The following is a 15895-nucleotide window of genomic DNA, read 5'->3' on the forward strand; positions in this document are numbered from 1 at the left end:
GAGGACAAGTGGAAAGACTTCTTCATCTCACCCCTGCCAAAACTCCCATCAGATGTGGGAGTAATGCTTCCTGGGAAGCTCCACTGACTTCACTGAAGAGTGAGTGTGCCAAGCTGAAACACACATCACTCTGCTACTCCCAGCCCCTCACACCTGCACACTGGCTATTCGACACCCAGTTAAATCCAGCACTGCTCCAGTCAAGCCAAGGATTTAATAACCTGTTTCATCTCCTACAGGCAGAACATGTACAAGACCACTGCAGGGTGAAGGATGCTGCCTCTCGTGTGCGTGTTTGGGTGACATGGTCCTCCTTTCCTCCTGCTCCAGGCACAGCATTGGATACCTCTGAGCATGGTCAGTAATGAGGTAGTTCTTTACCCCCACAATTAATTGTCTAACCATGAGCTTGGTGCCTTGAGGTCTCACTGGGTGACTGCTAGGGCTTGCAGTGGATGATGCTGTGCACAGTTGTTCATTCTCCCCAGGCTTGACACCATCTCACAGACTTTTTTCACCCACAACCTAAAAATACCCAGGCCCCTTCAGTCTCTTGGTGTGAAATCTGGTCTAGACCTCTCAGCCCTGTCAATTTCTCTGTTTCTTTTCCAGCTGGAATGTTTCATGCTCAGCTCTCTGCTCCTTTCAGCTCTGCTTCTGTGATCCTGAATGGGCTTTTTTTTGATTACTTCATGATGTGGAATTGGCATTTTCAGAAAGCTGTCTACGCTGGTCGCACCAGCAGCAGTATCTAATTCAAAGCCTGTCAGCCTCTTCTCCCATCACACAGACACCATTTTCTTTGGCATCATTCAAACTCACTTCCCATAGCAAATCATACTTAAATCCATTGCAAGGAATAGTTTTCTCCATTTCAGCTGCAATAAAAAAGTGTTAACTGCTCCGCTGACTTCCCAAGAGCCTTGAAAGGATTAAGGTTGGTTAAAATTCTTTGGTAGCTCCTTTGATAACTCACCTTTAAAATACTGACAAAATTATTCCACCAGTAAGGAGCCTAAGGTCTGAAAACTCCTACAGGAAAAGATTTGGAAGAATAAAACTGCTGTCAACAGCTGTTGGCTATTTCCAGGCTCCAGACTTCATATCAACATGGTGGTCAAAAGTCATTGCCTGGTTGGAATGCTCAGAATGCATGGAAGCACCATCCACCATTTTGTGTTATTTAGCCCTACAGAGCATCCCGAAATCAGCTTGTGCCAAAGATGCTGTATTCTTGGGGTTACACTGTGTTAACCTCATGCATTTGTGTACATGGTGCCCAAACCTGACGGACTCACTACCTACCCCCAGGAATAGAAGAGACTTTTTGGCTTAGTGGAGGGTTCTCCAGCACAGCCAGATTCCTGTTAAAGCAGCTAGAAGGAAGAGTCAAGTAGATAAAATTTCTATTCTTAGTTTGGCTGCACATTTCTCCCATAATTTTGGGAACCATTTGTCCTTACATCCCTATCTGTAAAACGAGGTGGAAGATCATTTTTATTTACTCAGCCTGTATTCAAAGCTGCCATTATTATCTCTGGAAGTATAGCTCAAGAAAGAACTGACTAAAGACTCTGAATTTAACATAGGAACTCTGAGGCATTTATTAATAATTCTTGGTAAAAAAAAAAAAAAAAAGGCGAGAACAACTTTGACAACTTTGCACAACTATTTATATTCAGTGTTTTAATGATCTGGCCTAACAAGAGATCCCAAAGGAAAACTCCAGCCAGGAATAAAAATGACCTGAAGGGCATTTGCACTCTGCACTGCAATTAAGTGTGAATTGTATTAAACTTTAGACACATTCAGACACTCTGTATCTTTCCAGACCCTTCTTGACCTTTGGTGTCTGTCTAGCTAGAGTACAATCCTTGTGCTGCTCAGGTGGTGGGTTTTGGTTTGTTTGGGTTTATTTTTCCCTCATTCTTGGGTTTTTCTCAGAAGGGCAATAAAAGGAGGTGCACCTCCCAAAACATCAGTCCAAAACCAGTTAAGTCATGCAACATGATTTGGAAAAGTCAAAATAAAGAAATGTGGATTCTAAGCAGCAGGACACAACTGCAGCCACATATTTAGTTACAACAGTGCTCAGAATAGATCATTCTGGATCAATAAACTGTTAAAGACTGCCCCAGTACTGACAGGCACCACTTGGTACATGACAGGTCTCAGATCCTGCTTCTACCCACAACAACGTCCACACTGCAATAACTGCACCACGAGAATGACCCTGTTCAGCAACAACAGGCTTGAGCTAGACGAGGACACTGTTCTGAAAACTCATTAGCACACTTAAGGGTGAAAAAGAGAGATTTCCCTTGGGAGAAACTGCTTTTGGGCACTGTTAGTGATGTCCAGCCCAGTGCAGCCCTACCTTGAATATTGTCAAGGGTAGCAGGTGCAGCTGTCACCACCATAATAAATCAGTACCTCCCTGCAGTACATATATATATTTATATATATTTCCAGAGCAGAAGATGCTGCAGGGAAAAGCACACTGCAGCACGGTGGAGATTTCAGATGGAGTCCACAGCATTTTAAACACCTGTGCCGAGGACTCTGGGGAACACACAAGGTAAACTCTTCCAGGTGAGGATGGCAAGCTGCACAGCTCCTCTGCAGGCTCTTCACTTGCAAATGAGCAAAATGGGGAGTCCTCCCAAATGCCAGCCAGTGCAGCACCAGGGAGCAAGCTCAGGTGACTAGCACAAAAAATGTCAAAAGTACTGCAGCCTGAGAGGGGAAAAACTGAGGACTCTTTCCTTGTCAAAATCTGTGGCTTTTCATCTATATACCTGTACTGCTTTTATCCACTTCCCCCAAATACACACATACCAAATACGCACACACATCTTCCTCCTTGCAAGTGTGCCACAATTCTTCCAAAACATAAGTCATATTAAAAGCTATAGGAACAGTTAGCTTAAAAAACAAGAAATGCAAACCTTGCCAAAAAGGATTTGCAAAAAGTGTTGCCTTAAACATTCAAAATATGTCCTTGGTTAGAAGGGGTAAAAAAAAGCAAAGCCAAAGTTCAGACTTGGGGATTAATGTACCTTGTGTAGCTGGCCTGAGGGTTTTTCGGAAACAACACCCTTCCAACATCCTCTAGGGCCCTTCCACTTGCGGATGTTTGGCAGCGTCGGCTGGTTCAGCTCCATACAAAACTAGAGAGAGAGGAAAGGGGAAAAAAATAACATCAGCTTGTAGGGATTTAAAAAAATTGCAAAATAAAGTGTGTAGTAAAGCACTGGTAAGAGGCACACTGGAGCACAGCCTGTGCTCTCTGCCTTCCCTGAAGGTTCACAAATGAGGTGGTCTGAGCCACATCCCAGACTGACTCACCCCTGACTTGAAGATAAATAAAAACTAAAATAACTCAGTGCAAATGCTGCAAGTAGAACATTTCTCCCTCAGACCCAGTTCTTTTCCTCCAGACCTACTTGTTTGATTGGAAAGGGGTTTTCTCTGTGCAGCCTCCAAAGATGCTGACTGCACCATATCCCACCCCTGCCGGGGGCTTCACAAACAGCTGCCGAATCCTCCTGTGGGCAGGAGGCCCCAGTAGTGTGGCTGGTCCCACTCCAATGACACAGCCACTGGCACGACATGAGAGGAAGGGTGTAGGCCAAGCCCAATAGCTGGAGTTTAGGGGTTAAGTCTCCTCTGACTTTATGCCAGGGACACATACTTGATTTCCTCCGTGCATGAAGGAAGCAGCTGCACACTTGCACGCAGTTCTAGCACGTCCTTCTCATGCTTCCCAGAGGTGCTCTTCTTCCTGGTCACTGCTGAACAGCCACAGCACTTGGAAACCATTATGTGTCCAAGCACATGGTCAGAGCTAGAGAGGCTGCATCCTAATGCCCAGCAGCTCAGGGATACCAGAACTGTGGACACTGTGGAGAGCCCCTGAGTCTGCCTGTCTAACACCTTGAGATTGAAATAAAAGTAAATAAATGATAAAAACCACCCTCGAAAATCTGGAATCTGAAACTCCTTGGTGAGGACAATATGGAATACTTTTTGTCAGGGGTTTCAAAATCAGGCTCAACAGGAGCTAGAGTCCTTTGCAAGACTGATGTCAGCTCCAGGCAGGCTCTGGCTGGACAGGCAGCAGTTGGGCACCCTGGTTGTGGCAGAAGTTTTGGCTGCAGAGAAAGGGGCTAGTAAGAAGTCATCCCTGTGAAAGAGCAACAGGGACTTCCACCATGCATCATTTTGTTCTGATACTGGAGAAACTGGGTTGAAATGCAGAGGCTTTCACAGTGAAGAAGGATCCTCGGACAAAATCTTGGATCCAGAACACCCCTCCAGATCAAGCAGGAATTCAACAAAGGATTTTCAAGGCAAACAATAACCTCATGTGCACAGTGACTCTTTGCAGTGGGACGTGCCTAACATGGTTTGAAGAGCTACAGAGCTACATGGATATAAATATTTCCTACATGGATATCAGTAAAATGATAGGATAGTTATTCTCATGTTTATTTTATCTTTTGATACAGAAATTAAAGTCAAATCCTGATCTTTCACTGACTCCCTCGTCTGCAAGTTCAGCATGCTGCAGGCTGAAGCTGTAAGCATTGATTCTCAGATACACACAACCCAGGCAGCCTTATTTGCCTCAGAAGACCAAGAGTCATTTTGGCCGCACACCCAAAGCGAAAATGCTTGGCACAGCTTTTAGAACAGAGGTCGGCTGGGCGTTCTTATTCAAGATGCCACATTAACATACCACATTGTTGCCCATTATGTACCTCCAGGCAGTGCTGGGGCTGGGCTGATTTACAGAACAAGGAGGCAGGTAGGGTGTTTGCACAGCCTGGGAACGCAGCTCTGCTCTCAGCTGATCGCCAGGTGCTACCCTAGCTAATATGATAAATCACGGCGGCAATAATTACCCACTTCTGATGCCATTCTGATGTCTTCAAACAGAGAGGATTTGGTCAGTGAGTTTTCTAACACATAAATTGCTTAAATCAGAAAAACAAAGATATTGTTGAAATTAGGAGTTCAACTGTAACCTGACAGAAAACTTATCTCTAGGTTGCAGCTGCCTGGAAAGTCCAGCCAGCACAAAGCATATGACAGGACCGAATAAATCCTACAGAAACCATCACTTTATTAAAAAGAGCATCTGCAGTCGACTAGTTTGAATAGTTTGTTTCCTTCAAATTGATTTTTTTTTTTAGGCCTTGATTTGACTTAGTGCAAACAAAAAGACGACAAATAAGATTACACGGTTTGTTCAGAAAAAAAAAGCCCATTCTGGGTACGGCTGCAGCTATGGAGAACTTGGCCTACAGCAGCTGATTTCAATCTGAACTCATTTTCCAAGGCTTACAGGCACACATATTTTGAAGCTGTGACAGCATACTTGCTGGGGTCATGTTTTTTTGCTGAAGTGAGAACGGCATTTTTCAAATCATTTTGTTCTGCCCACAAAACCCAACGTCAACCAACATTACGCTTTCCCTCATGCAGCAAAAATACACAGACAAGCTCCTAGTCCACACTGGGAATGAAAAAAAATGCCTTTCCTCTTTTGCAAAGCTAAGTTAGAACTATGCCAACCCCTTTGAGAAGCAGTTCTTCAAGTGGTAAAGAAAAATCAAAATTAAAATCTCAATCAAAACAACTTATTTTTTTCCCCAATAGAAGTCCTCCTAAGGAAAAAAGCTCTAGTTTTGTTTTTCTCTAGAGCCTTTCAGGCTGCAGGTTTCCTGAAATTCAATCAGCTTCTTCATTACAACCTACACATACCAAGTCAAAGCTCACACACACAGCGTGAGACCAACAGCACCAGGGCTTATTTACACAGATGCCCTGTGGTCTCTCTTCTAGCTGGGTGCTGGTTTTTGTGGGATAGGCAGTGCTCCCAGGGAGCAGGAACATGGCAGCACCAGGCTCCAAGGCATACTCCAAACAAAGAGCAGCCTGTGCTTGTAAGGGGTCACCTTGTGCCAGGTAACTACCTGCCCACTGGATTCAATGATATTAAAGGTCTTCCCCAACTAAAAATGAGTCTGCAATTCTGTGACTGACCTCATTTGGCACGCAAGGCACCAAAAAGAGCCACTACCCCAGGAACTGGGACAAGCCCTGTTGAATTTGCAGATCAGCAACACGTCATTTTCCTAAGAAGGGAGGATCAAAAGATGCAATTGCTCTTTGTCCACCCTGATAAATGGCTGGCACCTGTCCCTCCCTGCCTGTCCAGAAGCAGAGACAGGTACTTATGACTGACTTTGGAAAAGAAGAGAGGGCAGCTGGAAGAAGCTGGAGAAATGCACATTTAAGGAGTGACTGTAGAAGTTAAGGCAAGGGGCCTTGGACTAATTTGGGAGCAGGGAAAAAAACATGCTGGGCTGGCACATGCCGGAGACTGTAAGGCAGTTACAGTCTTCCTAACACACCTACCTGCCTCTCCAGGGCACTCCAAGCACTGCAAGAACATCTAATTTGTGCATGAAGTTCGATCTCCTCCAGAGCAGTAACTCTGCCCACCAGTAGAGCTGCCAGAGAGCACTCTGCAGTTCTGCACACAAGCAGCTCCCATCATCTCTTTGTCAGGATGCCCTGGTTACTCTGTGTTTTTTTTGGGGGTGCTATTTCTGCAGCCAGCCCCGTTTTTGCAGCAGGGTCATCCTTCCCAGATGATGACACCACTCCATGCTGAACATCTTGGTTTGCCAAGTGTTACACTCCTAATACCAGCTCTGGGGATCACCCTGAGCCAGTGACCTCCCTCGTGGTGAACACCTTTTGCTCAAAAAGAAGATGGGCTACTCCTAAACCCCAAGGAAACTAAATGTGACCCAGGAAAACAATGCCTTCGGGTTTCATAAATTACATGTTTCTTATTAGCCAAGGGATTGGTCTTTGGAGGATACCTTTGTTTCAGACCTGGAGTCAGAGCAGAGGCTGTGAGAAGGGCAAGGGGAGAAAGAGCAGTGAGGAGGAGATTCCAGGGTGAGCCTGTTGTTGTGGCGTGGTACATCTAGGCACAGTAATCATCACCTGAACTTCAGAAAGGCACTCAAAACAAATGGCCATTTTGGTTAATTACCACAGATGCTGCCAGGCCAAAGGGGCACTGCAGTTGAGGTGAACAACTACATGCTTCATCAAAGCAAAGGTGATTTTCGTTCCCCTTAATGGAGAAGAGAGATGAGAGCAACAGAATAAATATTCCCTTTCTAGACGTCACATATACACATTTACTTTTCTTTTAATAAGCACTAGAGGGAGCAGCTTTAGTGAGTACTAGAGATGAGTAAGAAACTTCTATAAATTCCTTATCATCTCTGCTATGTGGAGGTGTCATATTCGCAAAGATTTGTCTTTCCGTGGGGAAAGATACTTGGACTTTAAGGTAAGGGCTGTTTTGTACTAAAGAACATCTCCCAGTATTGGACTTGGTGCATCTGGGAAGAGTAAACAGAGGAGCTCTAAGATAGACCTTGTAAATTAAGCCGTGGCACTTGAGGAGAAGGCCCAAAACACTCCTCAATAAAAATCCCATCCTGAAACATGATGTAATATATTTCAGATAGAAGATACAACAAAGTTGACAGTGGCTTCATGAGACCATCTGGCACTGATCATTTTTAATCCATCCCTATGTACTGTATAAATTAAAAATTAAATTCACATTATCCTTTCTTTATTCATCCAACTGGACTGTACTTTTATTTCGAATTGAAAAAGCAGACTTGTCCTATCTACCATAGGACACAGCTACAGTTGGTGCACCCTAATGAAGCCTGACCCAGAAAGCCAGGAGCAGAAACACTGCAAATATTTCCAAGAATTTGAAATCAACACCTTTGGTTTTCGAGCAAAATTTTGATTTGACTTCCAGAAGAAGAATGTTTTGTTAGATCATGTTTGTGAGGAGGAAAAGCAGAGTTGGGGGATGAAGAGACTTGGGGGTGCTGTATTTTATTGTACTGGCTAGTGAGGTAGGTATAGGGAAAGGTCAGAGGTTTCAGGATTGTTGTCCTGGTGCAGGCACACGTGACAGTGCAAGGCAAGTCAAGAGGGGATCAAAGACACAGCAGGGCCAGGAGGCTCAGCACACTTTTGCAGCTGGGTAACACTGAATGCACTTCCCACAGGCTGGAGTAACTCAGGAAGGGGACACATAGGAGCATCAGGTGTTTCAGTGACATCTGGATTCTCTTATAACCAAATGTAAAATCATGGAAGGAAGGGTTATTATGGTTAAAGCCTGAAACTGAGACTCATCACTGGATCTCATTTCCCACTGACAAAAATGTTGTCTCAGGCCTCCATTGCTTGTTTGCCTTTCTCTCAAGCATATCCCTTTCCTGTTTGCAACACAGTTGAAAAACACACACAAGGAGATGCATCCCCTGCTGTGGGGGGTGCATTCACCAACTCCATTCCACATAAGTAGCATGTGGGAAAACTGGGGTGACCCTACGTTAAGTTATAACATCTTTCACATGCCCATTCAACTAGTCCCTTTCAGGAAGGCTTCAATAAAGACTGCATAATCTTTACTGCTTGTGTTGTTCATGTATTGATATTAGGCAAAGGCAGATGGGGGTCTGAAAGGCAGGTAATTACAAGTTTTCAAAGGAGAGCAACCCCCCTTCAGGGAATCACTTTCAGTCCTAGCCATATGTATGTATTTGTGATAGAAAACGTTTTCTATTTCTCCATGTTGTACAAAATTCTACAATGACATTACAGCTGAGAAAATAATTTTACAATATTTAAAAGTTTGGGAGAAAAATTCTAGGACAAAGAAGAAAAAAAAAAAAAAAAAAGAATCAATTCACTGAACAGGCAAAGGCCATAGATTGACACCTGGAAAACTTATCTTCCCCTTTGGCCATGCCAGCATGTCCTATTTGTACTGGGTCATTGATACCTGGGGCAATACCTTCCTGTCCTTTCTGTACTGGTTTGTTGTTCCTAGAACTAAACCAAAACATCCAGATTCATGACCAAATAAATTCTTGCTACCCTCCACATTCTTCACAAACATTATCTAATTCACCCTTCAAGAAGCTCTATATACTCATTGTGAGAGGTGAAAGCAAGGCACAGACAAATATTAATCCCTTATCTTTCTTCAAAAATAATACAGGACCCACAGGCACAGTCACCACCCCTACATACCTTTGTGTGCTACGGACATGCAAAGATCATTTGTTGGGATAATGTGCAAATTGGGGTCCCAAAGCTTGGTCCCTCTGAAGGCACCTATGGCTTCTTCCTCAACTCAAGAAGGACTCAATTTTTCCTGGAAAATGTGCTGCTTCTGCTTCTTAAAGAGCACACCAGTAATTCAGACACCCACAGAGGAAGGATTTCTTTCCTCTGAAGATCAGATTCTCACTCAGCTCCTGAATGACAGCTCCAGACACTATGTTATGGACCACAGAGCAAATGCTTACCATACTGCAGCCTCACCCCCCTTAGCCTTGTGGTGACCTGAATTCCCAGCTTTGCTGCAAAAGCCACTTCTAAGCTTTGTACTTTTAAAAAAGGAAACTTCCAGGACTGAGCTTCTCAAAGGAGATAGGATGAGGAAGGATCATTTTTCAAGCCCATCTATACACAGGCTAGAAACTAAGTGGTCCAGTCCCTCTGCCTGCTTCAGAGGTGGGTAATTCCATGTCTGCAGAGAGGCACTGCTCAGCAAAGCATCAGAGGAGCCCGTCACCTAACACCTCGGGGTTAGGCAGCAGCTAAATGATGCCTGGCAGGATTGGAAAGCTTTTCAAACTGAAGGCATTGTTTCCCACATCAGGTATCTGAGCCCCTTCATGAGCTTGACTCTCTTTTGAACCAGCCCATGGATGTGGATCCAGCTGGACACGTGCCCCTCTCCTGCCGCTGCTGTGTTCAATGTACCCATTGTACTGCGGGAATGTGCGGGGAATAATTGTGCTGATAAGCTCAACATTATCTCAGTTATCAAAAGTGTGTGACGGTTTGTTTCCTATATGAACTTGTTGGAATCAAATCTTTTTTTTTTTTCTTAAGTCAGGCTTTACAGGATCCACTGGGGAGTGGTAGGAGCCTAAGTGTGCACTCCCAAGTTACTTGCTTTCCCTTTTGAGTACTTATTTTGGAAAAGCTTAGCAGTGAATTATTACACTGCCCTCCCAGATGAATTATAGCTCACCACAACCACCCAAATGCTTAATTTTCTGTAATATCTAAGAGGAAATTACTGTCTTAATCTTTGAATGTATGATTCAAAAAACAGATTGTAGCCCATAAACCCAGTTCTTTGGTTGCCTTTAAACACTGTGTTCCCAGGACAACAACGCAGATCATTCACTGGCCTGTTCTCCTACCTTCATCCGAAACAAAGGTGGATTATTTATACAAACAACGTCTTCTTATAGATCTTCAAAAGGAAGACACAGAAGAACCTTTGGTGCAGAGCAGCAAAACAACAACTGAAAGAGGCAATACAATAACTCCACTAACACATTTTTAGTGCTGGGGGCACTAGTGAAGAATTATGGGATGTTCAGCTGCCTATTGTCAAAATTGAATACTCACTATCTTTCATCCAGTTTGCCATTTAATGGGAAGGTGTCTACATAGGTGCTTGGTGGAAATCTATGCTGCCCTTTCCCTATGGAAGAGGACAGCCATATCTACTAGGCCTCCATGTAGAAAATTAGTGGGCTCTTAATTTTTAATGTTTCCATTCACAAGCTGAGCTTGTTCCTTGTACTTCATGGGACAGACTCATTTGGCAGAAGACACTTCCTGACTACTTCTTTCCGTACTCCTAAAGACTTTTTTTATTTTAAACATAATTCAGGAATTAAGGCTCAAGAGGTCATCAAGGATGGTCACAAATTTATTCCTGAAGTCTTTTCAAGACAATGTTTTATACTTCATAAATAGGCACTATAATCATTAACAGCTATAATGACATGCCAAGGGGACTGACATGACATAAAGAAGAATAAAAAGAAGCCCTGGTGACTATGAGGACATCTTTTTTATAAAGCTGGTTTTATGAGAGTTGAGTGTTTGAGTTCTTGCACTATGCTGTCATAAAACAGTACCCAGCTCAACTGAGTAGCTGTGCTAAAATCACAGAATCACAAATTTCATCAACATCCATGCAGCAGTTGTTTGGAGACCTAAACTATGTGTTAATTTGGACTGGATATCAGGTACTGGGCAACCAGGAGTCAATGGCTTCCTAGGAACATCTTTTTTTGGGTTTTGTTTGTGTGAGTTTTGGGTGTTTGTTGGTTGTGGGGTTTTTGTGGGGTTTTGTTGGGGGTTTTTTGTTTGTTTGTTTGGGAAGTTTTTTTGGGTTTTGTTAGGGGGTTGGGCTTTGGTTTTTTATGCTTAATCCTGGGTCGATTATTTTCCCAGGAATCGATTTCTGAGGTGCGGTGTAAAATGACACCACTGTGAGTACAACCTTACTCACCCAGTAACTACCTGGAGCGAAGGAGGTGACAATGAGTTTATCAGAACCTAGACCTTAATATAGAAAGCAAATAGAAAACCATCCAATGAAACATGAGATACAAAAGTGATATGAAACAGTATCTTATTCACTGATCAAAATCACCCCAAACAAACTGGCCAGTGAGCTATATTGATTTGCCATCATCTGAATCTCCTGATTCACACACCGGCTTCAGCCAGAGGAAAAGAGGAGGGGGGAAAATGTGCCAATACAAAAGAAGAACAAATAAAACTGAAAGAGAACAGGGAAATCACAATATTTGAATGTTATTAATCAAGGAAAGCTGCTTAAGCATGTAAGATAACTAGGTCTCCCTCCATTCTCCTGATAAAACTTCACTAATTTCTAGAGGTAATAGTAAGTGAGTTGGGTGTTTTGTGGCTTCATTTCTTTCCTACTGTTAGTGTTACTGTTTTCCCCAACTGATTTACATCTCTGCTTAGAGCAAGCATTCTTTCCCATGGTAAGAAGACAAAAACAAGGAAGAAAGAAACATCTAATATGACTCACAACCATTGCCAGCCTCAAATATTTATTCTTCCTTCAGGCATTGATTACACCACCCTACAGAACACTGTGCCACCTTCTGTAAAGTTATTTAAATCTGTCTCACCTCCTAGTTTCTTTTTCCTTTTTTTAATGCTTATTATCTGGAGGATCTCTTCCAGGCTGCTAGCACTAGGCCATGTTATCTTACCTTTAAAAAAATAAAAAATCTCATACTTCTTTTTTTTTTTTCCATAGCTCTAGCCCTTAATTTAAAGAGCCCAATTTGACACCGATTCCTCGCTGAAACAGCTCATTCTTTATTTATAAGTTTGCCTGAGTAACAATAGATGTTTTTCTGCCCATACTTACTAGCATGACCTCCACAGAGTCTACAGGACTGTCCTTGAACCCTGACCAAAGTTCTGCTCTAACAGATGCCATGGATTCTGGCTTCCCATAGAGAGCACATGCATTACTATCAAAAATTATTTGGTATGACACTAAAACACCCTTGCTCCTTTGTCAATATATTAAAAAGGAAAAAAAATGCAACAAAACCAAACAACACTCTTCCCCAAATTGCTGATTATTTAAAACTGTTCCTGTTCTTTGAACTTGCTTTGCCTTCTACCATCTTCCAGAAGAAATCCAGGAAAAAGGACTGATTAAGTCCCCTCTTACTTCTACCATCCACAACCAAATCTTAACACATGCCAGCACTTGTAAACACGTATTTTCTGTTTCTCCCTGCCCTGGAAGTGAAGAGAATGGCTTCACTATTGGGTGAATTTGGCTTATGTTCAGAGATAAGACCAGACGATTTACAAGAAGTGCCAAGCTATTATAACAAGGAATCTCCATACCACCACTGCTCAGAAAGGCAGAGCAGTGCTCTAGGGAAGAAGAGGGCACCTGTGGCTGTGCACCTCATAAAGGGCAGCATTTTAGAGAATTTGTGTTCTCTGTATCTCCCTGTGGTGTCTATAGCATGGCTTCTAGTGTTTTGTTTATTGAAGTCCACTGATCATCACAGAAGAGAAAACTACAGAGGAAAAAAAAATCTAGCCAAGATCAAAGACACCAGAAATCCTAGTAGATGAAAGCCTGTGCTTCCAATGCTGCTGACCATGTGATGATAGTTCGCAGCTGAGGGGCCTGGAAAAGACAAAATGGTCATAGGTCCTCCTGCAGAGAGCTACTGAAATCATCATGGACCTGGCTAGAACTGTAAGGTCCACCAATACATGTCCTTAAACTTCCAGCCATCTAGATCCCTTCTAGAGGACAAAAAGGAGGAAAATATGAAAGGCCAGAAGCAAACACAGTACAGCTGCAGTGTTCCTAAGACAATTTAGTAGATAGGATAATACCAAAAAAGCCTCCCATTCAGTAAGAAATGCTACATCACTTGCAGCTCCACTCAGCCAAAAATTATTCCTTCCCAATTACACCTATTCTTCCCTTCACTCTGAGACTTCATGACCCCACGGGATGAAGTCTGAAAAAATGAATACTTTGTATTCCTGAGTATTACCTGCACTTAGGTAAACAAGCAACACAAGGGAGAGAGGGGGAAACACAGGGAAGGTGTGGGAAAGCAAAAGGGTAAAGTAATAGGGAACAAGGTGAGAAAAAGAATTAAAGCAAAATCAGTGGGATGATTTGGAATAATCTCCTTTTACTCTAAGTGGTCAATCATTAACTCCATGGTGGCTTTGAAGGAAGAGGGCAGGAGGACCTACATCAGCTGATGGACTATGCAGAAGTCCATCCCATAGCTCAGAGACTTGACTCCACCTATCCTCTGGAAATGGGGAGCAGAAAAATAAGGCACTGACAGGGCTGAAAGAAACTGATCCAATGTCCTGACTGAGTCAGTGGCCAAGCTTTTCCTGCTCTCTGAAAGCAAGACTGCTGTTTCCTTATCTGACTCTAGAGGACATCCAAATGTACTTGATTTTCAAAGGGCCCAACTGCCTTCTAGAAAGGATAGGTTTAAGAACAGGCAGTAAATACAACTCCTTTACAGCAACTAATTCATTCATTGCAAATCGCCTTATGATCTTTTTTAACCAACAGCCCAAAGCAAGATTGCAAGATGGGGCTCACACTGTACAGAAGGATTATGGCAATTAAAAATATGCACACAAAGACTCAGTCCTGAACTAACTGCATTTCTGGGGTACACATCTGCTACATTTAAAAAATAAAATCACATCAAATGCACACACAACTACATTTGTATCCATGCAAGCAATATGCAATGTGCCTATGCTTACCCCTGCAAATGAAAAACAGCACCTCTCTTTCAAACACTGAAAAGCTCCTAGGGATAACCTTTCACAAATAAACAACCTGCTCTGCTCGGAGAGGGATTTTATAAAGAACAGAGATTACAATGGGCTTAATCATGATTAAACACTGATCTGGCTCAATCTACTCAAAAGCAGACAAAAGATAAATAAAAACCTCCAGCAGATGCATTTCATACTGGAAATTCTGGAACCTCAATTGACGTCATACTTTTTATGTTCTGATAATATCTGGAGGAAACAGTACACTGGATCAAGAAAACAAAAGCAAATTTTTAGTTAAAATTCTCTGTGTGCTGTGTAGAAAGAAGGTGGCTACAGCAGGGAACATACAGGGCAGCTCAGCATTTTACAAACCTGTTTTTGACTAGAGCTGAAATTGCACCAGCAGAGCGATGCCACGAAAAAGAAATGAGCACTCCCTTTTGCCCTCATCTCCTGTGTCTTACTCTGTAAAACTGTGCAACAGTAGTCACTGAATTTCTCCTCAGACAAAAGCTACTTCTGATCAATGGCAGGCATGTTAAATTTCTTTCAGTAAAATAATGCCACCTCATCATTATCATCCCAGTTGTGCTTCACTGATTCTTCATGCACAGTGTGAAAAGCCTGTGTGATGGAAAGGGGCTGTATTTAGCAAATATCTCCCAAATACAGACATCTGGTCTTTCCTACGGGTGAGGAAATCTGGGAAACTGATTTCACATCATGGGAGACAACTCTAGCTGTTAGTACTGCTGAGGGAGGTGGGAAAAGTCAAAACATGAGCACAGATTGTAGCGATTGTTTGCTTACAGTGCTAAGCTTTCCATTTAATGCAACAAGGTAAATATGAGGAAAGATAAATAGCTCTTTATATGGGGTGGGGGGAATCTACCTGGAGGAGTAGGCTGATCAGAGTTTTCTCATTCTATCATCTCCATCAGAAATTCCCAACGGAAGACCAAGTAAGGTTAGGCCAGCAGACAGAAGAGATCCCTTCCTGTACCGGCAAGGTACATCGCCGCCTGTCCTCACGTCCAGAGAATGTGCTCTGTGCTTCAGAGGCACCACGTGAAAGACTTGAAATCCCTCTTGATTTGTGACCTCCAAAATTTCTCCAGTGAAGGTGAAAATCTCCACATAGACAGTGCAAGCCTACTGATAATTACTTTGTTCTTTTCACTTTCTTTTCACTGACCTCTTGGACATAGCTCACATAAATTTGCCATCACTGTTACAGGGAGACCTTAACAGTGAAACTTATGTTACTTACACTGATTTTGAGGCTGCAAGTTATCATCAACTTCAAGAACATCATCTCTACACAAAATCAAAATTCTCACCCCAATTCCTGTTGTCCTTCAGCCCACCTAGTGTGTCTCATGGCAGTCTAAATAGATCTCTTCCAACTTCAGGCAGAATAACCATCACTTTGCAGATGAATTCCACACTTAACAAACTGCAGATCAGAATCACAGATTTGCATTTCTCAGATGAGAAGCCAACAAACTTCTCTGTCTATGGAGTCAAGTGGACAGTACTTTGTCATCCTGGGTAACAGCAGATGCATTTACTTTTTAATACACAAATAGCAAAATAATGGGCTACTGTTGCTTGT

General features: G+C 42.8%; 1 protein-coding gene across 1 annotated transcript in view; it reads right to left on the reverse strand.

Moving 5' to 3' along the window:
- The window catches only part of EEPD1 (endonuclease/exonuclease/phosphatase family domain containing 1), a 62984-nt gene that overhangs the window by 9719 nt on the left and 37370 nt on the right, over positions 1-15895 (reverse strand). Inside the window, exon 3 of the mRNA XM_048299005.1 lies at positions 3060-3170. Within this exon, the coding sequence (XP_048154962.1) occupies positions 3060-3170 (111 nt within the window). The remainder of the gene's footprint in view (positions 1-3059; positions 3171-15895) is intronic.

The sequence above is a fragment of the Corvus hawaiiensis genome, chromosome 1 (assembly GCF_020740725.1).
Source record: "Corvus hawaiiensis isolate bCorHaw1 chromosome 1, bCorHaw1.pri.cur, whole genome shotgun sequence".
Taxonomy (NCBI): Eukaryota; Metazoa; Chordata; class Aves; order Passeriformes; family Corvidae; genus Corvus; species Corvus hawaiiensis.